Raw genomic sequence first — 24,151 nt, forward strand, 5'->3', positions numbered from 1 at the left:
TGAGGCTGATGCCAGATAAGTTTTTATTATATCTAGAAAAAAAATATAACTGGAAATAAAAGTAAGTCACTCAAAATGAATGAGAGTTTTTAAATATCCTATCATTTTTTAATGGCAGCTTTTGGACCCTTGGCCCAAGCCAGGATTAACCCAACCAAGATGCTGGAAGCCAGAGAACACAGTGGTGCCCATCAGGCCAATGAGGGCAATGAAACTCAGGGCTCCCCGAGCCCGCTTTCTGGGTTCTGAAAAAGAAGAAAAAACAGAAGTTACCTGGGATGTTCCAGAATGACAATGCTTTCAACATCCATGAGCCATTCTATCAAGGCATGGGGTCCTTATCTCGTCTTAAGAGGTCAACCAACTCTTTAGCCTAAAGCTGTCAGTATGTCAGATACTGCATGCAAAGTAATGTGTCACAGCATTGCTTGGACCTTAAAAAAATTATAGGGTAATAATTAAAGCAATTTTGCTCCAGGACGTTTGGGAGTGTTTCTTTCTCTTCAAAGAAGTAAGTACAGCCCCCAAATGTCTTTTTCCCCCTTCTCTCTCGGGCCCACTATTTATAGTGGCGTTAGGAGCAGGGGCTCCAGAGTCAGACTGCCCAGGTTTGAATCCTGGCTCATAGTTTACACTTAGTAGCTCTGTGACCTGGAGCCCTAATCTTTCTAAGCCTCAGTTTCCTCATCTATAAAATAGGATAATATTATCTATTATCATAGGATTGTTGTACGGTGGAAGAGCATGTGCAGAGTTCTTAGAACAGCAACTGACACAAAGAAAATGCTCAATAAAGATAAGTTTTGGGGCCGGCCCCCTGGCTTAGTGGTTGAGTGCGCGAGCTCCGCTACTGGCGGCCCGGGTTCGGATCCCGGGTGCGCACCGATGCACTGCTTCTCCGGCCATGCTGAGGCCGAGTCCCATATACAGTAACTAGAAGGATGTGCAACTATGACATACAACTATCTACTGGGGCTTTGGGGAGAAAAGGGGAAAGAAGAGGAGGAGGATTGGCAATAGATGTTAGCTCAGCGCCAGTCTTCCTCAGCAAAAAGAGGAGGATTAGCATGGATGTTAGCTCAGGGCTGATCTCCCTCACAAAAAAAATAAATAAATAAGTTTTGTTGGAGCTGGCCCCATGGCGTAGTGGTTAAGTCTGGTGTGCTCCGCTTCAGTGGCCCAGGTTTGAGGATTTGGATCTTGGGTGAGGACCTACACACCGCTCATCAAGCCATTATGTGGCGGCAACCCACATACAAAATAGAGGAAGACTGGCACAGATGTTAGCTCAGGGCTAATCTTCCTCAAGCAAAAAAAGAGGAAGATGGGCAACAGATGTTAGCTCAGAGCGAATCTTCCTCACCAAAACAAATAAGTAAGTTTTGTTACTATTCAAAGGTTAGTAAAGAGAAAGAAGACAACAGACCTTTCACCTAAATATCAAGTTACTTCCCCTTTTCTTAAAGCCCTGCTAAGAAGAAAAATATAGTAGCATCAGATTTTAAATCTGTTTCCTTGGCAGATGTCAACATGCACTTACCTCCTGTGTAATAGCCGTAAGCATAAAGAACTCGTCCAATAATCCAGGCCCAGCCCAAGCCAGAAACTATACGCTAAAATAAAAGGGCTAGGTTAGTATTTGCATTAAAGAAACAGGCAAATCTTTATGAACATCTAGGGTTGATTACCCAATGTTTTAACAAAAAGTTACTAATTTCATGGATATGGTATAATACTCCTCACCAAAGTTAGGGTAGAATTAAGTTATTTGTTTCAGTCTGGAAAATTAAAGATCTGTGAGTCTTTATGAACTGCTCATTAACCTGGAAGGTGAGTGCTGGCTTTCTCCTAGGTGGGAGGGAAGGAACCTCCCAGCTTCCCCTGGGGAACTCAACGTGCTACACAAGAGAAGGAGAGGCAGGCCTGGGGGTGGAAGGGTAAGCGAGAAGAGTTAAGACTAGAGGAGAAGCCGTGTTGTCTCAATGGGCCTCTGAACAGGAGACGGACTGTGAACTCCTGCTGCTGTGTGCTGCGTTGTCTCAGTGAGGTTCCCCACGGGAAGGGGCTCTGAGCAGGCTGTGCTGCGGCCCGCACACAGGTGTGGGGCTCCACTAGAAAAAGTGGGCACAGAGTGTCATGTTTTGAACCCCAGAATATGCCTTCTTGAGGGGAAGTCTCCCCGTTCCCAACACCCTTGAGAAGAGAGAGTAACAACTTATGCAAGATGAAAAATCCTTCTATTTGGGTGTCATCCTGGGTAACCCATTTGGTCAAAAGGAGTCAGGGGAGAAGAATAAAGAAAGAGGGTGTGTGAGAACATGAAACATTGCACATCACTGTCCCCAAGTGCCTTTCTAACTTAGTAGTGGCATCAGTCGGGGGAAGGTTACTACCTTAGGATATTTGTTTGCTTGTTTAGTTGATTTTGGGTAAAGTTAAATATCAGTGCATGAAACAACCAAAAATAAAATCCCCAGGTCCATAAGTCACTATCTACATGTTTTGTAGTCTCTGCCAGGCCATTCTTTACTGTAACGTTACATGATTACCATCAACCTAGGAACAATATTACGTGTTTGTCCTCAGGGTGGTTCTTAGAGTACTTTTAAGAACTAAGCACAAGGAATGGGATCTAGGGAAGTGGGACAGGAAAGAGGATGGGGGGGAGACAGCAGGTGAAGCCTAATCTAGAGACACCAGCTAGTCTAGTCACTTGCTAGGATTGGGGTTCTTTAGAGGCACAAGAAAGAAATACCTTCTCTAAGAGATCAGCAGATGTTTCTTTGAAAAAATACAAGTCTTCAAGGTCATGAACTATAGACGTGCCATTCTGACAGCTGATAACAAAAGCACAGGCCATTCAGGTACAGACCAGAGGCTTATGAAAAGCTTAGAAGCAGAAATGTGAAGTGCCAGCCCCATGGTCAGAACTCAATTAAGGGAAAGTTTGGCCCCTGAAAAGGAAATGCTTTCTGTCCAAGGCAAGACCCAAATGGCAACTAATCAAATTTAGATAAACTTGCTTTATTTAGATAAGGTATAGTATAGACCGAATCTAGGTCCACAAGGGCTATAATGGCCTACACGGCCCAGTGGTCTGTCCTCTTCCTGCTCTGCCCTCAGCTCCTGCTCCCACTGAAGCTGCACTGCCCTTCTCACTGTTCACCAAACCAACCAGGCAGCTCCTGCCTCAAGGCCTCACCCTCACTCTTCTGCCTGGAAGATGTCTGGAGACCCGCTCCCTCAGCTTCTAAGTTTTGCTGTATTATCACCTCCTCAGCAAGGCCCTCCTCCCTGACCCTCCGACTCACACGTGTCTCCCTGCTCTAGAACTCCCTTCCTACCTCCCCTGCCTTGTTCCCCTCGGTAGCACGCATTGCCTTCTAACGTACCACCTAATGCACTCAGGTTGGTTTTGTCTGTGACCCCAACTAAAAGTCAGCTCCCTGAAACCAGGGGTCTGCCTGTTTTGTTTACTGTTGTAACCTCAGGTGACCAGTAAATGTTTTTTGCGTGAATGAGTGAATATGGCAAAGGAAACCCTAATGGACATGAACCTTGTAGAATTAGACATCCCTGGGTTCAAATTCTGATTCTTCTAATCTGTAGCTATTTGACCTTGTGAAAATTACATAGTATCCAAGAGGTTTCCCTCTATCTGTAAGAAAGGAGGAAAATTCTACCTACTTTAAAGAACTCTGTAAGAAGTAACTGAATGAAATTCTTTGAAACACATGGTAGTAGACATTGAAGATGTTATTAAATGTTCATTTCCTTCTTCCCTCTCTGATAGCTCAGTGAACTAAAGCCAAATAGATGAAACTCCCCTGCAAAAACTTACCGGGTGGTAAACACCTCCAACTGCTAGAAAAAATAAGAAGGGAGGATACACTTCCAACCTGGAATAGACAGAAAGACACTTTTTAAAAAAAAGTGCCCCCATTTGAGTATGTCTATGTAAAATGAAGAGCCCTTTATATTCTTATTCGCCAAGTTGTAAACTTGAAAGTAAAAATAAACATTGACTGGATGAGGAAGACCCAGCCACTAAGATCCACCTTCTTTTGCTCTGTTTGGGATTAGAGGTAACTCAGAACACAATGACGAAAAGACCTCAAATCTAACCAACCGAGGAGAAAGGTCTTGGCGAATTAGAGTTGATTTCCCTACAGAGCTCAAAGCCTCTCCGTCCCTAGGGCTGAGAGACTCAGTATCAATTTTGATGGGCCGTGCTGCACATATTGTGGAAGGGTAATGCAACATTAAAGACATCTGAGAAAAGATTATCCAGAATCCCACCATTCTAACAACTCTTAATTTTGCTTAATATTCAATCTTTTCACATACATATTTTTTATGATACTTTTAACGTACCCATGATTGTCATCATCGCGATTAGTCAGAAACAAAGAACCAAAGGCTGAGGTGTTGGACAGAAATCCACCCCCTCAGGGAGCTGGCCCAATGGCACAGTGGTTAAGTCCACACACTCCCCTTCAGTGGCCTGGGGTTCACAGGTTCGGATCCTGGGCACGGACATATGCACCGCTTATCAAGCCATGCTGTGGCAGGCGTCCCACATATAAAATAGAGGAAGATGGGCATAGATGTTAGCCCAGGGCCAATCTTCCTCAGCAAAAAGAGGAGGATTGGCAACAGATATTAGTTCAGGGCTAATCTTCCTCACCAAAAAAAAAAAGAATCCCATCCCCGAAGATGCCCCTGGTGCCCAGTAGGGCCGACACTCACGTGTTCTGGTGGGCTCGCTGAATGCAGTTGAAGAGGTGCCCATTTTCAGGGTCCGTGCTGTACATGGTAGGATACTGTGAAAACCAAATGCATGTTGATCAAATGGTGAAGAGTAGCATTCACTATTGAGAGTTAAAATCAACCTTAAAGGTAATCGATCCCATAGCATCTTCTGTTGTACCCTTGTGAGATGATCAATTTCTGCTTAAATATTTGCAGTGACAAGGGTCTCAATTCTCAGAGGCAGATTCAATCTATTTCTATTAACATCCAGTAATGAGAATGTATGTCTGAGCTGTAGCTGCACAGGGGATAGAGGCAGCTCGAGCCAAACTCAGTGCTTTTCACTGATGTTATGCCATCGCTGGTGGCTTTCAGATGCATTACAGATATCATAGGGAAACAGCTCCTTCTCAAGGGTCATCAAATACCACATCGTTTTAAGATTTCCCTTCATGGGGGAACAGAAATGGAGTGTATGAGAATTTTAATGGATGTGTCTATTAAAAAAACAGAAACTAGGGGCCAGCCCTGTGGCCTAGTGGTTAAGTTTGGTGTGCTCCGCTTTGGCGGCTTGGGTTCAGTTCCCGGGTGCAGACCTACACCACTCATCAGTGGTGCTGCTGTAGTGGTGTCCCACATACAAAACAGAGGAAGACTGGCACAGATGTTAGCTTAGGGCAGATCTTCCTCAGCAAAAAAACAAAAGAAACAGAAATGAGGTATGAAAACTTTAAAAGAAGCTCTAATTAGGGAGCCTAATTATAAGTTGCTACACAGAAATAGATATTTAAAATTGCTCACCAGGGACGACTTCAGTAATTATCCCTTCTAGATCAGCAAGCACTCAAGGAAGCATTAAAAGACCTTCTGCCTACGTGTCATGTCTAAGCCCAGGCTGACCTCTGCATCACGTATTTATTTTCTACTTGGGAAACAGGAAAATCACCTAAGACATCATTTTCAAAGTGGCACACCAGGAAACACTGTTGCCATTTAACCCTCTTTAGAAAATAACACTCTTCCTAGCAAATAGCTCCAGCCAAAAGCACATTGTTCTAACCGCAGCACCCCTGGTCTTTCTACAGAGGAGACAAAGTAAAACAAGATGGAAACTGCTCCCCAGTGGGGGCCCATTTTCTTACCTTCCTCCAGCCAGAAAGGGGCAGAATTTCTAAGGGGTGCAGTCTTGAAACTGTCACCTCTGACCACTGGCTTCTCACCTTTCCTTGCACGACTGAAAACAAGTTCTTGCCCCCGGACAAGCCTACAAAAGCACGGGCTATGTTCCCACTCACCTCCACTTTGTACTTCTTACGGGCCTTGGACACGTTGATGGCTAGATGAGTTACCATGATGAAGCTGGCAGCACCAGTCAGAATCACGAAACCATATTCTTTAGAGAGGACGGCCATCTTGGCTCTGTGGAAGAAAGAACACATTAGGATGCCGCCCGGCACTGTGGGCACTGCACTATAGGAGGCCTGAAGGAGCACAATGCTTTGTTATCGGCAAAGGTCTCCCTGCAGATGAAAAAGAGGTGTGAGTACATCTGATGTGTCTAAGAGGCAGTTAGAGATATTACTAAATATCACACAACAGAATTTAAAAATTATTCAAGTATGAGATATACACACAAAAAAGCACACGATCATATCATAGGTTCTCTTTTGTGCCTGGGTTCTGTTCTTGTGATCAACATTATATTCACGAGATTTATCTATCCCATTGCAGTAGTCATTGCTATAGAATGATACAGCCACTAAAAACCACATTTTTGAAAAAATATTTAACGTGGCAAAATGCTAAAGGACATATTAAATTACAAAAAAAAAAGAGAGGGAGAAAGAAAGAAACAGGATATAAAACAGTAAGTACACAATGATTCCAAGCTTTTTTTGTTTGTTTGTATGTCTGTTTTGTTTTGTTTTTTTCTTTTTGATAAGGAAGATTAGCCCTGAGCTAACATCTGTTGCCAATCCTTCTCTTTTTGCTGAGGAAGACTGGCCCCAGGCTAACATCCGTGCCCATCTTCTCCTACTTTATATGTGGGGGACACTGAGGGCAGGAACCTTGGGGCCTTTCCTGGACCCTGGGGGTGTGCTGGTATAGCAGCAGGAATACACAGCTGGGAAAGGCCCAGTTCTAGTGCTCTGAAAGCAGGGCATGGCTCTTGAGCCTGTCACACTGCCAAGACAGACAGTTTTGGGCAGTTCCTGGGGACCCGGGTTGTTCATTAACTCATCAGTTCAAAACAAGCCCCATGACCTGTTCTGATGTCTGCAACTTATTTTGAAATGTATCAAAAATGATATAAACCAATATAGAAAAATGTTAATTACAGAATCTAGGTGGTAGCTATATGGATGTTCAATGTACAGTTCTTTCAACTTTTCTATATGTCCGAAAAATTTCATAATAAATGTTTGGAGAAAAAGCTGATCTCAGCATTTTTCAGTGTTGAGCAATTTCAGCCATTTTAGCTCTTGTCCTGCCCAAGAAGGAAATAAGAGAGAAGGAAAGAAACAGACTGGGCATCAAGGAGAAGAAACCTTGGCAGGTGGGAGGAAGCCCTAATAATCTCAAGGTAAATTAGTGCTGCCCCTCCAACCTCTCTGAGCCTTGATCAGACAGAAGGAGGGTGAGAGGATGGCAGGACGATGCTTCAAGAGAGCCCAAGCCACCGGCCCATCGTGAGCAAGGACTCCACAGGCCAGCAGCTCCTGTGTGTGTTCTGCATTCAGTTTACAATTTCTATCCCTCATAACTATCTAGCTGCAATCTCTCCTGTAAGCCAGGGAGGGTTACCTTGCTCCAAAAGGTTTCTAGTCATCCTCAGACACAACCCAACAAGATGGTCATATCCCTGTTTTCTAGAGAAAATTTAGAGCTGGGCTGACATCAGGATCACAGCATCTTTCTCAGTGTGGAATTGGGGGTGGGCAAGCAGCTCAGTTCTTTAACAATTTTATTTATTTATTTTCTCCCCAAAGCCCCAGTAGATAGTTGTATGTCATGGCTGCACATCCTTCTAGTTGCTGCATGTGGGACGCGGCCTCAGCATGGCCGGAGAAGCGGTGCGTCGGTGCGCGCCCGGGATCCGAACCCGGGCTGCCAGCAGCGGAGCGCGCGCACTTAACCGCTAAGCCACAGGGCCAGCCCTCAGTTCTTTAAAAGTAAAAGTTTTCCTTAGGTCTGAAAAATAACATTTGGGGCCAAAATCCTAAAAATCTCCCCCCTCCCCCACCATGGTTCACAAGGATACTCACCAGTTTTCCCCTTGTACATTCTCCACCCTGAGCTGCTTGTCCACCTGCCCCTCCTCCGGGATGGGGGCTACACTGCAAAGGGCCACCTCCATGACTCAACACCGAATTATTTCCTGGGCAACATCTCCCGGGCCATCTTGTGAGGCCTCAAGAGAGCAAGGAGTCTTTGGCTGCCCTCCAAACTTCCCTGCCCTCATTCTCTTCTAGAGTTAGCCATTTCCCAAGTTTAGAAAATCAGCTCGGGGAGGAAGCTTCAGTAGTAGTTATTAAAACAAAAATAACGAGTGAATTTTGAACACATCTTTGAAAATAAATGACTAAGCTTTCCAACCTACCTGATATCCTTGGAATTTAACACATTTGGGCCAAACAGCCCATTTACAATGAAGCTGTGTCTAACTCTGTCAGCTGCCTGCTTAAGGACAATAGAATTAAGCATATTCGGTTGAGGTCAAAGTTTGCAAGTCGAGAGTCTGCTTCCCAACCCTCATTTTTGGACCAGATGCCGGCTCCCTGGCAGCGTGGGGCCACCGTGTGCTTAAACAGCACTTTTCAGCACTTCTAATCTTCACAATATCCCATTACCTCCATTTTACAGATAAAGAAATGATTAACTTCAGCTAGATGAAGGCAGAGCTAAGACCAGAGCTGATTTTAGAATTCCTCCCCAAATACTCCAACTAGCCCAGGTAAGACATTAGAATTTGGTGGCTTAGTCATTGACCTCTGTTTTTCTGATAAGGTCTTGGGCTAGGAGAGGCGAGGTGGCAAGACAAAGAAGTGCCTCTTGAGTAGATGTTTCTATTGCAGGCAACGAACACTCAAAAGCAACTGCTCAAAAATCTACTGTTAGAAATTAGGTCTTACTACTGAGCTCCTCTTCCAAAGTATAAATGCAATCTGGGAAGTTAAACCCATTAGACATTCACATCTAGTGAAAGTCACTCTCGCACACTTTGCTAAGGTGATAACTACTGAGGGAAAAGGAATCTGGGTGGGGCAAGCAGAGCCAGGAAGCATAAGTGCCCGTGAAGGGCAGAGAAGCTACAGTAAGGGGGATCAAAGTCTGACGCTGGAGTTGGTGGTTTGCAAAGGACTGCACAATCAGCAAGAGTTCTGGGGGCAGGGGGAGGGTGCCTGCCCTCCCTGAGGCTCTCCCTGCAGGAGCAGGGTGGATACACCTGCATAGGGGCAGGAACAAAGCCTGGACAGCCCTCCCTGACACCTCCTTGCACTCCCACCAGCTGAGGAGTCCTGCTTCATACACCATCTCGGCCAGCACTCCCTAGCTGGTGTGATCAGGGAGAAAGCAGAGAGAGCAGCCAATTACATCAGCTGCTAAGCTCCCATGAGGGAGGGACTGTGTTTGCCTGGCATCCTCCGTGTCAAGCACAGAGCGTGCTTAGAGCTACCTGTGGAATAAATGAAGCAAGCTGCAAGTCCAGGTGGTTTTCAGGAAGGACTCCTCCAACTGAGATGATGTTCGTCACCTGGCCCAGTACTTGGCATAAAGTATGCGCCTAACCAACTTCAGTTTCCTTTTCTTCCCTCAAAAGTATCTATTGAAACAATGGAAGCAACTGGATGTAGGGATTACTTGAGAAAGAGGAGATCAGAATACAGATCTGAAAACATAAATCCAGTAGGGACTGAAAATGGTAAGGCTTGTCCTTTAAGGAAAGAATCAGCTTAATTCACTCAGGGTTCAAAAACAGACTCTGTCACTTGCTGAAACCTTATTTTCTGAGGAATCCTCGGCAAAGAGATGGATGCTCCCAGCCCTTAGAGATGGGCCTTCGTGGGTTCGGGTGCAGGTTCATGCACTTGGAAAAGGGAGGCAGCTCAGTTCACAGGGGCCGCACCTCAGGCAGCCACAGCCACAGTCGAGGCTGTGCCAGCCCCGGAGCTAGCAGACAGTTTCTAGGGCACAGGCTGGAGAAGCTGATAACTGGCACATAACCTCTCTGTGGCGTGATCACTCATTCAGGCTGCACACCAAATTTTGCTGATTACATACCTGCTCTGTGTCACCAGCAACCCTTTTATTGACCCAACAAGATAAGGTTTTTGCAGGTAGGAACTCTACCCTAGATTTTGTCTTCTACATGGTACTAGACATACAGCACACACTCCAACTGTCCTTTCAGAGCTGAACTTTTCAAATACAGGTGTAGATAACTTTGCAACTCACTTTGTTGTATGACACATTTGTTAATCACCATGCAGTTTTCAAGGTTAGTCACATACCAGCTGTAGATATTAAAATTTATGATTTGTATAAATACAAATTTACTTAGGTACATATTTAAAAGTACCTAGTTGGCACTATTACACACTGCTGGGGGAAGTGTAAAATAGAACCATCTGGAGAACAGCCTGGGAACAGGTAATATTCTTTACATTGTTCACACTTTTTGGCTCATTAATTCTACCCGGAATTTATCCTAAGGTAATAATCAGAAATGCGAACAGATTTGGTTCAAAGACATCCACTTCAGCACTATTTATAATAGCAACACCAGAAATGGTAGAGATGTCAAGCAAAGAGGACTAATTAAGTAAATTATATACTCATAAAATAGAATACTATGTAACCATTAAAAATGACGTGTATAAAAGGTAAAGATGTTGAAACAAGCGTAATATATAGCATGTTAGGTGAAGAAAAAAGAAAACAAAAAGTGTATATGCAGTATCATCTTAGTTTTCTCAATAAGAGAAAAAAATTAAAGAAGAAAATATGAAAATCATAAGCATAGTTATTTCTAGATGGCTGAATCATAGATTTTCCTTTGTACTTTTCTATAATTTCCAAAATGAGAAAATACATATCAAAAAAAGTTACGTAAAAAGTGGCCTGACAATGATGAGCAATTGAGAAGACAGGAACAGGCAGTATGTAGGGATGGGACCAAAGAATCAGACCTGACTGCTAGTGGGAACCCTGACACTTATCACTATGTGCAGGACCTGAGACAGCTCTGCAGTTAAGAGTACAGTTTGGAATTGAATTGTCTGAGTTCCATACCTCGTTCTCATACTTCCTAGCTGCGTGTCCTTGAGAAAATTACTCAATGTCTTTCAGTTTCCGCATCTGTTAAATGGAGCCAACAATGGCACCTACCCTACCCCTACGGTCATTGTGAGGATTAAATGGAGGCACTGTCTATTAACACCCATCATGATGCCTGATACATAGTAAGTAGCTGATAATGTTATATATCAAGCAATACTATGTATGTTAATGTTCTGTTAACTATCTTTGCCCTATCCAACTATAAAAGGGGATGTTTGAATAAATGATAATGAAATACATTTAAGAACTAATAGTTTAGAATTAGCATTTTAAAATGGCAAAGAAAGCTTAGAACTACATATATTCTCATCCTTTTCTGAACTCTTAGTAGCCATCCATGTTAAAATATATTATCTGAAAAGCAGGACTATTCAGGAGGAAGCAGGTTTCTAGTGCTGACTGTGGAAATCAGCAAACTACGGTCATTCAAACTCTCATCGCAGCCAGAGATGAAGAGGGGAACAGCCCAGACTTTGGTCCCTGCCCTTGCGAAGCTCATGTTCTAGTGAGAGAAGCAGGCAAATAAGTAAACAGATACCCAATTCCAGATTTTTCCCTTCATGGCAATGATCAGAAACTGGGTACAAAAAAAGTCCCACAAAAATGAAACTAAGTGGGTTAAGGAAGGCAGAAACAGGACACAAGTGTTTCTGTTCTCTCCTCCCTTATTAGGAAATTGTACAGGTATATGCTCCTACTTAACTGTTTCCTGGCAGTCTTGAGTCAAAGAAGTTCAGTTGAGAGAACATTAAATTGAAGGTTCAAAAGAAACTAGCTTTTCTTTTTTATTAGAAAATCCTTGTCACTTATTTGAGAAGAGAGATCCTTTTGGAAATGTTTTTACTCCTAGCAGAACTGAGTACTATTTTATGATTCGTCTTTTCCTATGGGAAAATCCATGCAAGTACAGATGGCGGGAATTCTGGAGTCAGAGAGACCTGTGTTCACACACTGCCTCTGCGAGCCTGGGAGTACTGTCTAATGTCTCTATGAAATGGGGAAAATAACGAACTACTTACTTCACAGGATGTTTGAGGAATTCAATGAGATAAATCAGACAAACATCTGATGAATACTTCATAAATGTTGGTCCAAATACAAAGACATATTGTAAATACTGGTAAGTGTACATATGTGTCCACATCTGTAATACTTCCTAAATAAGGAGATATTAATTTTTCTACAAATCAATAATGTGCTCTGACTTAGAAATTAGTTCTGATACTGCTTAAAACAGATTCAAATTTGGCAAAAGGCTGGGAGTTTTCCAAAGGGAGTTAGTTTCTTTGCTTGGCTAGCATAATGAGTCTAAGAACACTTAATCCATTTATTTGACCACAATATATAAAGTGCTTACTATCTGCCAGGCACTGCTGAGGTGGGGGAGTGGGGTGGGATACAGCAGTGAACAAGATGAGGTCCCTGCCCTCAAGGTGCTGACATTCTCATGATGACAGAAGACTGACATCAACCCTGCAAACAAAAATCCACCTGAGAGAATGTTAACTGTTCTGGAGGACAGACCAGGAATGGTGTAGGGGGAAAGGGTGGGGGCTACTCTAGCAGGAGCACCTGGGAAGGTCTCTTTGCTGCGGCAACATTTGCAATGACACATGAATGTGGAAGAAACAGCCACACAACACTCTGGGGAAAAGAACATTCAAATCAGAGGGAACAGCAAGTGCAAAGGCTCTAGGTGAGGAAAAGCCTGGTACATTCCAGGGACAGAAAGGCAGTCTGTGTGGCTGGACCACAGCAAATGGTGGGAACAGTAGGAGATAAGGTTAGAGAGGACAGATCCAGATTACAAGAGGGACTATACAGGCAATATAGTCAACACTTCCTGCTTCTCCCTCCAGGCACTAAGATGAGAGGCAGAGAGGAGGAAAAGGTGTGGTTAAGTGTTAGCAGAAGCAGCATCACTCCCAAAGGGAAAGGTGTGTGACCAAGCAAATGTGCACCATCACTAACCAAGAAAGCCCTCTGTGTGCATTCAACTCTTATACATGGAAAGAGCTTACAAGGTATGAAGGGACCAGGAGCAGTCCAGACCCTAATGTAAGGAAGAAAGAGTTCTGAAAAGGAAGAAGTGGACACCTTTGCCAAGATGCATGATCAGACTAAGAATATGCTCTTGGCTTTGGTGAGGGGGACCCTCTGACAGCCAGGTTTTGGAGAATGGTAGAAGGTAGAAGCCCATGTGTTGAGGGTTAAGAAATAAGTGGGCTGTGAGTTAATGTGTGTCAGGCAGTCCTACTTCCTAACTGTGCTCACATTGTCCCAGCCTGCCAGGATGGCCCAGTGTAAGTCCTACCCCTTCCTCCCTGGAGCCTTTAGTCCTGACTAAATCCACACGGGCCACAGGCTCTGCCTTTGAATGTTTGCACACTTGTTTCACACTGATCAGTTAGCTTTCATAATATGCACTTGAACTCTGATTAATGAAATAGTAGTATGAATCTCCAAATGGGCTGCATGCTCTTTGGGGACAGAGAACATGTCTCCTACTTATATTTGTTATAGTAACTTGATGAAGACAGAAGCTCAGTTGAGTGCTGCTGTTCTATGTTCTAGGTCACCGGTTCTCAAACATCAGCAGCACCAAAATTACCAGGAGTATTTGTTAAAACACACCCTACCCCCTGAGAATTTCTGATCCAGTGGGTCTTAAGTGGGGCCTGAGAATTTGCATTTTTTTTTTTTTGTGAGGAAGATCAACCCTGAGCTAACTAACATCCATGCTAATCCTCCTCTTCTTTTTTTCGCTGAGGAAGACCGCCTCTGAGCTAACATCTATTGCCAATCCTCCTCCTTTTTTTCCCCCCCAAAGCCCCAGTAGTTGTTACATCATAGTTGCTCCTCCTTCTAGTTGCTGTATGTGGGACGCGGCCTCAGCATGGCCGGAGAAGCGGTGCGTCAGTGCGCGCCCGGGGTTCCGAACCTGGGCCGCCAGTAGCGGAGCGCGCACACTGAACCGCTAAGCCACGGGGCTGGCCCAGAATTTGCATTTCTAACAAGTTCCTAGGTGATGCTGATGATGCTGGGTCAGGGACTGCATTTTAAGAACCACAGTTCCAGGCAAAAAGAAAATCTTCAGGGGGTGTTGATTTTATCCCATCTAAAAACCACAGTCATAGTTTTGTCTTGGCGATCCACATTCTACCAATATCCTTAGAAGCTCCCGAGGAGCCCCTTCTCCTGTAGCACCCCAAAAACACGAGGAGGCTGATGAGAGAGGAGGCTGTTGTGCAGAACCGGCTCCGGCTAAGCCCTTCACAATTACACACAGAGGGTGTGCCGACCAGGAGACCGGTTTCTTCCTTCAGCTTTAACAGAGGGCTCAAACAAAACAAAACAAAACAGGTAGGTAAGATAGCTCAGTATCTTCTGAAACTTTAGCTTGTGAGCCTAACCTGTGACAGCCACTGGATTCCCAGATCTCTCTTCATGGTCACGGTCACTCACCAAATCAGATTTTCCCACCAATCAAATGAGTCAGAATATAAGGCTTTTCCTCCTTCAAAAGTGATGCTCATTACGCAACAGGGTGAACTCTTGAGATGATCATTTCCAATATCAAGTGTTCCTCAAATTCTGAACAATCAGCAATGTGACTTCAAATGAAAGGCCTACTTAAGGATCCAATGTGACCTTCAACTAAGTGCTCATGGAATTTTTCATCCCATCTGGCAGAAATAGCAAAATGGGAAATAATATCACCACTACATATGGAACACCTGATATAAGACCTAGTACATACAGAGTGCTTCTCATATGTCAGGCATGTCTTAGAGTTTACATAAATAATGCTCAATGCCCACAATAATCCTATGGGGCAGTTACTATTATCATCCCCATTTTACAGATGAGGAAACTGAGGCAAAAAAGGAGTTCAGTAAGTTGTCTAAGGCCCCACAGCTGGTGAGTGCAGAGCTGGCATCTGAAAGCAGGCAGATGGACACCCATGTCCATGCTCTTCACTACTACACCACTCTGTTGGGTTAGCCCCTCACCCAGCGGTTAGATTACTCCATCCCCAGCATTGGGAGCAATGAGGAGAAACACCTCCACAAAGCTCCCGCTTGGGAGCAGTACAGTAGCTACACTCCAGCTTCTACTCCAAGAGCAGGGGTAGAGGAACAGAGGTGGGGCACAAGAGCTGAGGTGAGGGTAGAGCTGGGTCCAAGACCTTTGGAATACTTTACACACAGGATCATGTCATCTGCAAAGAAAGACAGTTTATTTCTTCCTTTCCAATGTGATGCCTTTTATTTCTTTTTCTTGCTTGATCACCCTGGCTAGAGCCAATACAATGTTGAGTAGAAGTGGCAAGAGCAAAAATCCTTGCCTTGTTCCCCATCTTAGGGGGGAAACATTCAGTCTTTCGTCATTAAATATGATGTTAGCTGTGGGTTTTTTATAGATGGCCCCTTTGAAAATACTTTAGAAACCGAATTATTTCTATAACATATATTTTTAAACAGCAGCACTTCTATTTGTAACTTTTTTAATCAAAGTATTTATTACTAGCCAAACGTGATTTTTTGAGGACATATCAGGTTGGGGGAAGAAAACTAGGAAAAGTATTTTGAAGCATGTGGGGTATGGGACATGGGGGCAGGAAAAAGCCCCAGGCCACGGTGGGTTTCTAGGAGGACTTCAGAGAACAATGATGCCCTGGTCACCAGCAGGGGCCTCGAGGTCTGTGGGACAGTATGGGAGGATGGAACAGGACTTGAGGAAACAACTCTTCAGTGCAGCCAGTAAGTAGACACTCGGTGGATTTTAAGAAAGCTTCAAGGCACCTCTGCGAAGTCTCACTTTAGGAGTGATCAAGCTTGGACTTAAAAGAGGCAGTGGTGGTCTCACCCTGGAAGATAGGTTCCATTCCAGAGCCTGAATTAGCAACATGGAGTGTCATTATGATATTTGGCTCAGGTACTCTAGGGATTTTACTGACAGATTCTCCTGGAAACATAACTACTCCAGTGCATACATTTCACTTAACCTTTCCTCCAATTCCTGCTTCTGCCACCACTTACTTTATCTCACTGGGGCAGGGTTCCTCCAGTTATACAAGATTACCCAGAAAACTTCCTGAACTACATTCAACAGAATACTCCCAGGGTAAAGATCTCCTTCACTATTTACTCAAGTCCCTCTTGGCTGCCAACAGAAATTCCCTGGGGCACAATCAACATTGCACAAATGGAACAAAAGGCAGGCTTTATGGATTCGGGCACTTGCCTCAAATAATTTATTACTTCTGAGCCATGAAGTTACGACAATTTATCTTTTACTAAATTAAAATCGATTAGCTTTTTTAAGGGAGAGAGGATTTCACCCTTCAGCTCTCTCTTCGCCCTCAAACAAATAAAAGCAAGCCTGGGCAATGGTAACCCCTACTTCCATTTGCAAGATTGTTTTCCTCAAATTGTACTGCAATTTCTCAGCGGCGTCTTTATTTATGCATCCAGGAATGGGACAATGATAAAGCACTCACAGATCGACTTGGAGCCATTTCCTACCGTTTCATTAAATTCCTTGTTTGGCTGCCTGTGCTGTTAATCCAATCTTCCTTATATACGGTCCCTTATTTTGCATGGCAAAAACCAGTATTTTCATGAGAGTAACACGGATGTTACTCTCATGTAAATGTACATGAGAGTAACAAGGATGGTAACTTAAAGGGCTGATTTGATTATATCAAATGGACTTCTGTGAGTTCCCAACACTGGGAGGTAGTTGAGAAAGCTCTGAGATTGTGCCGGGGGCTTCCTTAGCCTGCTTAAAGCACCCCCAGGTAGCTGCCCAGCCTCATTTCTGCCTCCAGATTTTCTACAAAGGAGCAGTCTTCAAAATTATCTCCAGGCAGGGCAGCTGACCCTCCTGAGCCCATATAAAGCTCAATGGAGAAATTTAAGAACCTGGAGGAAAGCAGCACAAAACTAATTCCCTGTTTCCATAATGAGAAAGAAAAAAAGAAGAATCACAGGATTTTTTTGGGTCCTGTCCTACATTTTCAAAATGCCAGTTCTGGTCACTTCTACATTAAACAGATGATAAAATCTGTTTGAGTGTCAAAGTTTCAAACAACAGCTAGATTTAAAAAAGAGAATACAGACATTTAAGAGAAAGAATAATAACCCAGGTAAGGAAGAATAACTATTCCCCACAATTGCTTTGCATGTTCAGTAGATATTTCTCCAAGGGCTAATAATGAAAAGTTAGTTGAACAGGCATACCATTATTTATCCAGGACTTGGTTATTAACTCAAGAGAGACAAACAGCAGAGGCAGGTCATAAAGTGGATCTTTCCTAGTACCTCATATTCTTCAATTCCTCATCAATGTTGCTGGAAGAACACTGGGAAAGTGGAGGCTAACTGTAAGTTAGGAGGATGGACGATCTGCCCCTTTAAGAGATAAACGTGTTATAATCCAAATATATTCAGCTTTATAGTTAAATAGCCACAGCTTGGTCGTATAAAATAGTCAAGTTCCCACATATTTTAATTCCAATGCTTTGGTGAACCATCAGTGCTGAAAACAATTAATAAATTACCATGCTGGCTGGGAGCAGGGCAGGAAGGATCAGCATGATGCTTGAGTGGGTTACGTGGGACCAGCCCGCCCTGACACAAATCAACTCGGTTAAGGCCAAATAAGCAAACTACCTCTTCTCTTCTTCTCTGGAGTCTGACTCACGGGTGAAAAGGCACTAAACACACACGGCTGAAGGAAACTGAATCTCCTCTGGGAAATACTGGTAATTCAGCTCTTCAGTCATCTAAGAATAGTAGATTTATAACAAGACAGAACAAACCCTAGGTTCCCCTGCTGGTGTGACGGCAAACTTGCCCAAACAGATTCATGATACAAAAGGCTCTATGGACGAGAGTTCCTTATGTGTTGACACCTCACCCAGAAGCCTTGGGCCATGCTGGACCATCTGGAGCTGAGCCTCCCAGGAGATGTGATCCCAGGGACAGGCCGCAGGATATTTCCCATGGTCTGAAGGCACCAACCCCAGAGGGCAGAGGAGAGAAGGGGGAGAAGCCACGGGACACAGAAGAAAATGACAGTCTCATAACAACTCATTAAATGGAGCTGATCTGATGCCATCAACGCAGGAGAAACCATTTTACCTCAATGGAATGCTTGCCTTAAGTCCACACCTATCACCTCCTTCAGTATTGCCTCAGAATGACACCTTGCCTGATTTATCCCCTGCTAAATGCCACGCACTACGTGAGGTGCAGGGCTACAGTGGTGATCAAGACTGAGAAGCGGGCCGGCCCGTGGCTTAGCGGTTAAGTGTGCACGCTCTGCTGCTGGCGGCCCGGGTTCGGATCCTGGGCGCGCACCGACGCACCGCTTCTCCAGCCATACTGAGGCCGCGTCCCACATACAGCAACTAGAAGGATGTGCAGCTATGACATACAACTATCTACTGGGGCTTTGGGGGAAAAGAATAAATAAATAAAAATTATTTAAAAAAAAAAACAACACTGAGAAGAAAGGGCCTGACCCTCTAGAATACATGGTCAAATGGAGGGAGACCACATGGGAGAACCATGAACCAGCAAGGTAACAGACTGAGATAAGGGCTCTGAAGGACATGAACAGTGACGTGAGAGAGAACACAGGTAGAGAAAGCAGCAAGTACACAGGCATGGAGACAGGAAAGAGCTTCACTTATATAAAGAAGAGAAAGGAGACCAGTATGTCTGAAGGGTAGTGATATAGACTAGAGGAAGAGTGGTAGGAGAAATCAATTATTATTGATAATATCCGTTATTAGTACATATATTATTTACTATTGCCAATATTAACTCATTTAAATCCTCACAGGATCCCTATATTACTTCCATTTTGCAGATGATGAAACTGAGGATCAGAGAGGTTAAGTAATCTTTCCAAGGTCACAGAGCTATCAGATAGAAAGCCTGGATTCACACACAGCCAGGCAGTCTGGCTCCAGAGTCTACGCTCTCAACCGTTGGCTAAATTATGTCTCAATGAGGTTGGAGAGCAAGTCAACCACACCTGACCTCTTTTGAAACTTTTCCACCTCCCCAGAGCCTCTCCTGAGCATAAAATACATTAACAAGAACAGAAAGCTAATAATTAACTCTAAGTCTGTAGCTGATCAAAGCCTGAGATCTTTCTAATTGGAAGAAAAAAAACTTGGAAAAGGTCCAAAAAGAAATTTTTTTTTTTTTAATGACTATCAGCACTGCAGTATGACAAAAGAGAAGAGATTACAGGAAGGAAAAAACGTCTTCCAATGTCTCAGGTATACAGGTTTGCAAGGAGCAAAGCAACACAGAAATTGGCGCTTCATTTTCATATCATGATTTCCACATAACCTGTCCCTTAATTGGCAGTAGTTAGGAACCGAGGGTCATAGGGAAACTAAGCCCTAACTTCCAGAAGAGGGAAAAAAAAAATCTTGAATGAGTCACACTGACACCACTCGGATTTTCCATCACAAGAAATGTGGGCAGATGGTATTAATTCTTAGCAGCTGCTGAGTCCCAACTAGGGTACCAGCCATTCTGAACAAAGGAACCGCCCAGGCTGCTGGCTCCTGCCTGAAACAGGGGTCTAACTCTTCATGCCTGTCTATACTTAGAATGAAGCTGTGCTGCAATCATTCACATTTCTTAGGCTGTAGAAATAAAATATCACTTATTAAAAAACGAGTGAACTAAGGCACCAAATATTAGAACCCAAGTTCTAGTTATTGAACAGCTCAACTCTAGAAAGAACTCAGAGGGTAACAGGGGGACCTCTGATTCCAAATGCTGAAATTCTTAAAGGCATTTGCAAATGTATTTGGAAGGTAGTACAATTGTCTCAGCTCCTCATTGCTGCTTTTCTCCCCACAAAGACAGATAGGTAGGTAGACACTATAAGAGACAGCGAAGGAAACTCAGGAATTCTATCTTACGTAGCAGTAACCTACCTGATATTTGCTAAATTTTCCTTTTCCAGGAGGATGGTATACTCACAAGTAGTATTACTCTATTCAGTTACATAAACTGTAGTAGTATATTCTTTTAAACAAACATTGTTTGAAAAATGCTCAATGGTTCATGGACAATTGTGGTTGGCAAGGGTTTTCTGAATATAGATCCGAATATTTAAATATAAGTATAGGGAACAATATATTTAAATACAGCTAACTGTGCAGTAGGCATTAAATCACTTTTTGACAGATTGATTTGTCACTCACTCCATTCCAGATTGCTCCAGGGGTTTTTCAGCATTTCTCTGGATAATGGGGTAAAAGTCCTTCTTTTGTTCAGTCTCTTTGCTATCCTCCAGGCTAGGAGGTTCCATTTCATGAGTGTCGCCTCAGAACTCTAGGCCAGCAAGAGGAAGTCTAAATAAGGAGGAAGGTGGCCCTTCTCCAGTTTTGTTCTTGAATCCAAGGAAGCCCCTGGAGTGCAGTTTTGATGGCTGGCCACAGTATCCCTACTAGTATATCTGTTTTATATATAGTAACATTGGTTCAGGAAAAAAAAAATTGCTTGACAAAGTTTTCTATTTCTGTAACATTGTGTCAGGAGGGAAGCTTAACAGAACGTCTTCCCAGGGGTGTTTGAGTTTTAGATGTTAGTTTTATTTAACTCAATTAAATTACTCCTGTGACAACAGACATTCTTGATCCCCTGATTCAGATACTATGCTCTCATTACTGAAATTTAAAAGTTTGAAAAAGCCACACTATTAAGTATGGAGGCATGAATTAGCAGTTCTTGCACACTTTCTCATTGAACTAAAACATAGTCTGTAACTCTGATCAATAACCTTGTAGGTTTCCTAGAAACTGCAGGCTCCCGGTGATCTACAGGTTTCCCAAGAGAAGCCCTGGCTCCAGCTGCCCGCACAGAGGAATCTAAAATCTGCGGAAATTCCGCAAGACCACGCCTAGGTCCACAGCACTCTCAACGAACCATACACCTGCAGAGCAGTAGGGGTGCGTCCTCCAGGACTTCCTTGCTCTGGTTAGGGAATTAAAGCCCCAACCCCGTTGCTCCTTTCCTACCCACCCTCCTGTCTGCTTTCCCTTTATCTCCTTTCCCACACTGACTGGGCCCCTAAGCTACAATGTAGCTGGTAAACCCGTGAAGCCACAACTTCAGGGAATGACTCACCAAAGAGTCTCCAGCCCCTTCTACCGCGCTGCAGCTGCCCCACCGCTGTGGCCCTGGGGCTCCCTGCTGTGACCCCAGATAAGGAGGGACATTCTCTGAAATCTAAGGCAGAACCATAAACGACGATTCTGCCTCCTCCTCTGTGGAGTCTCCCTGCTCTAAGGCAGCGGTAGGAAATGACCCCCTTAAAGGTTCCATGACAGAGCCGGCCCTGATGGCCTAGTGGTTCAAGTTCTGCACGCTCCGCTTCCCCGCCCCGGGTTCGCTTCCCCGTCGCAGAACCACACCATCCGTCTGTCAGTAGCCATGCTATGGCAGCGGACTTACAACTAAAATATACAACTATGTAGCGAGGCTTTGGGGAGGGGGGTGGGGGAAGAGAGGAAGATTGGCAACAGATGTTAGCTCAGGGCGAATCTTTCCCAGCAAAAAAAAAAAAAAAAAGGTTCCAATACAAACGGAAACGTTTCTATGAGGCGGGAGGAAAACAAACACAATTCCTTGGGAGACTGTCCCCGGAGATCCCTAGCAACACACCCACATCCGCAGCAGGCGCAGCGCTCGCAGGCCACTTGAAAAACCAGCGTTACCGATCAGGCCTGCACAGCCAACTGCCCCGCAGTGCCCCGCCCGCCCATCCTCTGCACCAGAGCTGCAGTTGGCAAGGTCGGGTGGGCTCCAGGAGGCAGAAAGAAAGAGCCCCGGGTCTGCACAGCCTGGAGAGAGGAGGAGAAGAAAGGATGGAACTGAGGAAGGGTTGACCTTGAGAATCACCCTGAGTTACAGATACCGAGGCTGGCCCGGCTTTGTCGCTCCAAACCCACATCATCATGGAGAGGATGCAGGGCAAGTGGAGGGCAAAGAGGTTGGAAAGGTAGAAAGAAATCTACAGACAAGAGGGAGGAGAGAGAGCGAGTCCTTATTCAGCTCGAGATAGCAGAGATACAGGCGATGCCCAGCGCAAGAGCTTAAGTGCCCCCGAGGGCCGGCGCTCCCAGCTGCCCGCAGGTGCCGGCACTCACCTGGATCACCTTCGCTTGGCTGGTGCAGACCGCAGCCGTGGAGCGAAGTACGGATGCTACGCCCTTGGCCTCGGGATGGGCGTGGCGTGGCCCGGAGCAGGCCCCGCCCCCGCCTGGGGCAGCGCGAGACCACGCCCCCAAGGCGGGGCTCCCGGTGCCGGGGCGCACCCTCTGAGCGCCGGCTCTTGGTTCTTAGTTGTGAGGCGGAGAGTGAATATTCTTCTTTTTCCTGGTTGTCCATAGAGTTGCCCCTCCCACTGCCAAATCCATTCGGCTATTGCCTTCCGCAGATGCCTTCGTGGCCGCCTTCCTAAACTGTCCCAGGCAGTTCATACGTCTCGGATTGGGTTTGCAGAACGGTAGCACGTTAGTAATTTGTCCCCAGTAGAGCTACCGTAGCTTGCGCTCTGCGGTGGCGTGAGGACAGGCTTGCACGGCGCGTGCGCGGAAGTAGGAGCGCGCCCACCCAGCTTCGTTAGGGTGGCGGCTGTGCGTTTCGGCTTCAAGTTAGCGTTGAACGAGCTAGTCAGTGTCTCGGATTCACTCCCGAAGTGGAAGGCCTTAGGGATGTTGTTAGGCCCTGTACGTTTCCCTAACTAATAAGTATTATTGTTAGTTTTGCTGAGAACTGGAACCGAGCCCTGCCCGCGTGGTGGCCGCACCCATCCTCGCCCCTGCTCCCTGCTCGCCGGCTCGCCTCGTCCCACCCTCGCAGTTCTCTCTGCGGAAACAGGACGGTGGAAACAGGACGGTGGCACCGCCTTGGGAACCCACAGACCTTTGGTAGCGAACACAACCGCGCTTACGCCCTCGTGTCTAGCCCCGGGGTGTGCTGGAGGGGGAGATGTTGAGTGAGGCCTGCAGGCGGAGTGGGGCCCAAAGGATTAGAATTTGCTTCTAGGTGCTATCAACTCAGCCGAAGGAGCCCCTTTCCTCTGGACACAGACATCCTCCCAAGGGTGAAGGGTCGCCTCGTCCGGGCCTCCTCTCGTGTCTTTTCTGTGGAGTACTTCTCCCCTCTATGAGAGAGTGTGTTTGGGAGCCGAATAATTTCAAGTCGAGGTGTGGAAAGGTTGGACTCTAGATCTTAGAAGGCTTTAGGCTGAGTTTTTGTTCTTTTTATTGGGTTGTCTATCCAGACATCTAGAAATCCATTGAAGACTCATAAAATCTTTACTATAGCTCTTTTAGTAACTTCCAACCATTCTCACGCTTTATACTTCTTAAGAAGGCATTATATTTTAGGTTTCTGGCATGTTGGTTGTAAAGAGTTTGTGTTGATTGAACACTGAAAGGAAGAAAGTAGGAAAGCATTTCTACATTATTGAGGGAGATATTTTCTTCCTTTGCAGCTATAGACTGAATGTTTATGTCCCCCCCAATTCATATGTTGAAAGCCAATTCCCAATGTGATGGTATTGGGGGTGGGACTTTGGGAGGTGATTAGTTCATGAGGGTGGAGCCCTTATGAATGGGATTAATGCGCTTATAAAAGAGACCCCACAGAGTTCCCTTGGTCTTTCTGCTATGTGGGGACACAGAAGACTGCCAACACTGTTGTCTAGGAACCAGGAAGCAAGCTCAAATCAGACACTGAATCTGCTAGGATCTTGATCTTGGCCTTCCCAGTCTCTAGAACTTGGAGAAATAACTGTTTGCTGTTTAAGCCACCCAGCCTATGGTGTTTTTGTTGTAGCAGCCTAAAGGGAGTAAGACGTTTGCTCAAGGTGGTGGAAGGAATGGTTGAAGAATCAAGAGCATAATTCTGGCCCTCCTTTCCCAGTTATCCCCGTTTGACCACAGACAAATACTTAACCACTCAGGACCATCTTTAAAGAAACTCTCATTACAAAAGCAATATTTATTGTA

General features: G+C 44.9%; 1 protein-coding gene across 1 annotated transcript; it reads right to left on the bottom strand.

Annotated features, from left to right (window-relative positions):
- Positions 1–22,385, bottom strand: MGST3 (microsomal glutathione S-transferase 3). The gene is made up of 6 exons (XM_004424847.3): positions 22,283–22,385; positions 6,048–6,171; positions 4,750–4,823; positions 3,842–3,899; positions 1,541–1,613; positions 1–245 (listed from the first exon to the last, which is right to left on the bottom strand). The coding sequence occupies exons 2-6, from the start codon at positions 6,162–6,164 to the stop codon at positions 109–111; spliced, it is 459 nt and encodes a 152-aa protein (XP_004424904.1). The 5' UTR covers positions 6,165–6,171; positions 22,283–22,385; the 3' UTR covers positions 1–108.
- Positions 22,386–24,151: the final 1,766 nt, after the last annotated feature.

The sequence above is a fragment of the Ceratotherium simum genome, chromosome 2 (genome assembly GCF_057802395.1).
Source record: "Ceratotherium simum simum isolate JZ-2026a chromosome 2, ASM5780239v1, whole genome shotgun sequence".
In the NCBI taxonomy this organism is placed as follows: Eukaryota; Metazoa; Chordata; class Mammalia; order Perissodactyla; family Rhinocerotidae; genus Ceratotherium; species Ceratotherium simum.

Excerpts from the sequence above, each read along its gene's own strand:
- MGST3 (XM_004424847.3), bottom strand. The coding sequence starts at position 6,164 with ATGGCCGTCCTCTCTAAAGAATATGGTTTCGTGATTCTGACTGGTGCT. Across the intron at positions 3,900-4,749 it reads CAGCGAGCCCACCAGAACAC|GTTGGAAGTGTATCCTCCCT; the intron begins GTGAGTGTCGGC and ends TGTCTATTCCAG. Across the intron at positions 1,614-3,841 it reads TTGGAGGTGTTTACCACCCG|CGTATAGTTTCTGGCTTGGG; the intron begins GTAAGTTTTTGC and ends CTTTTATTTTAG.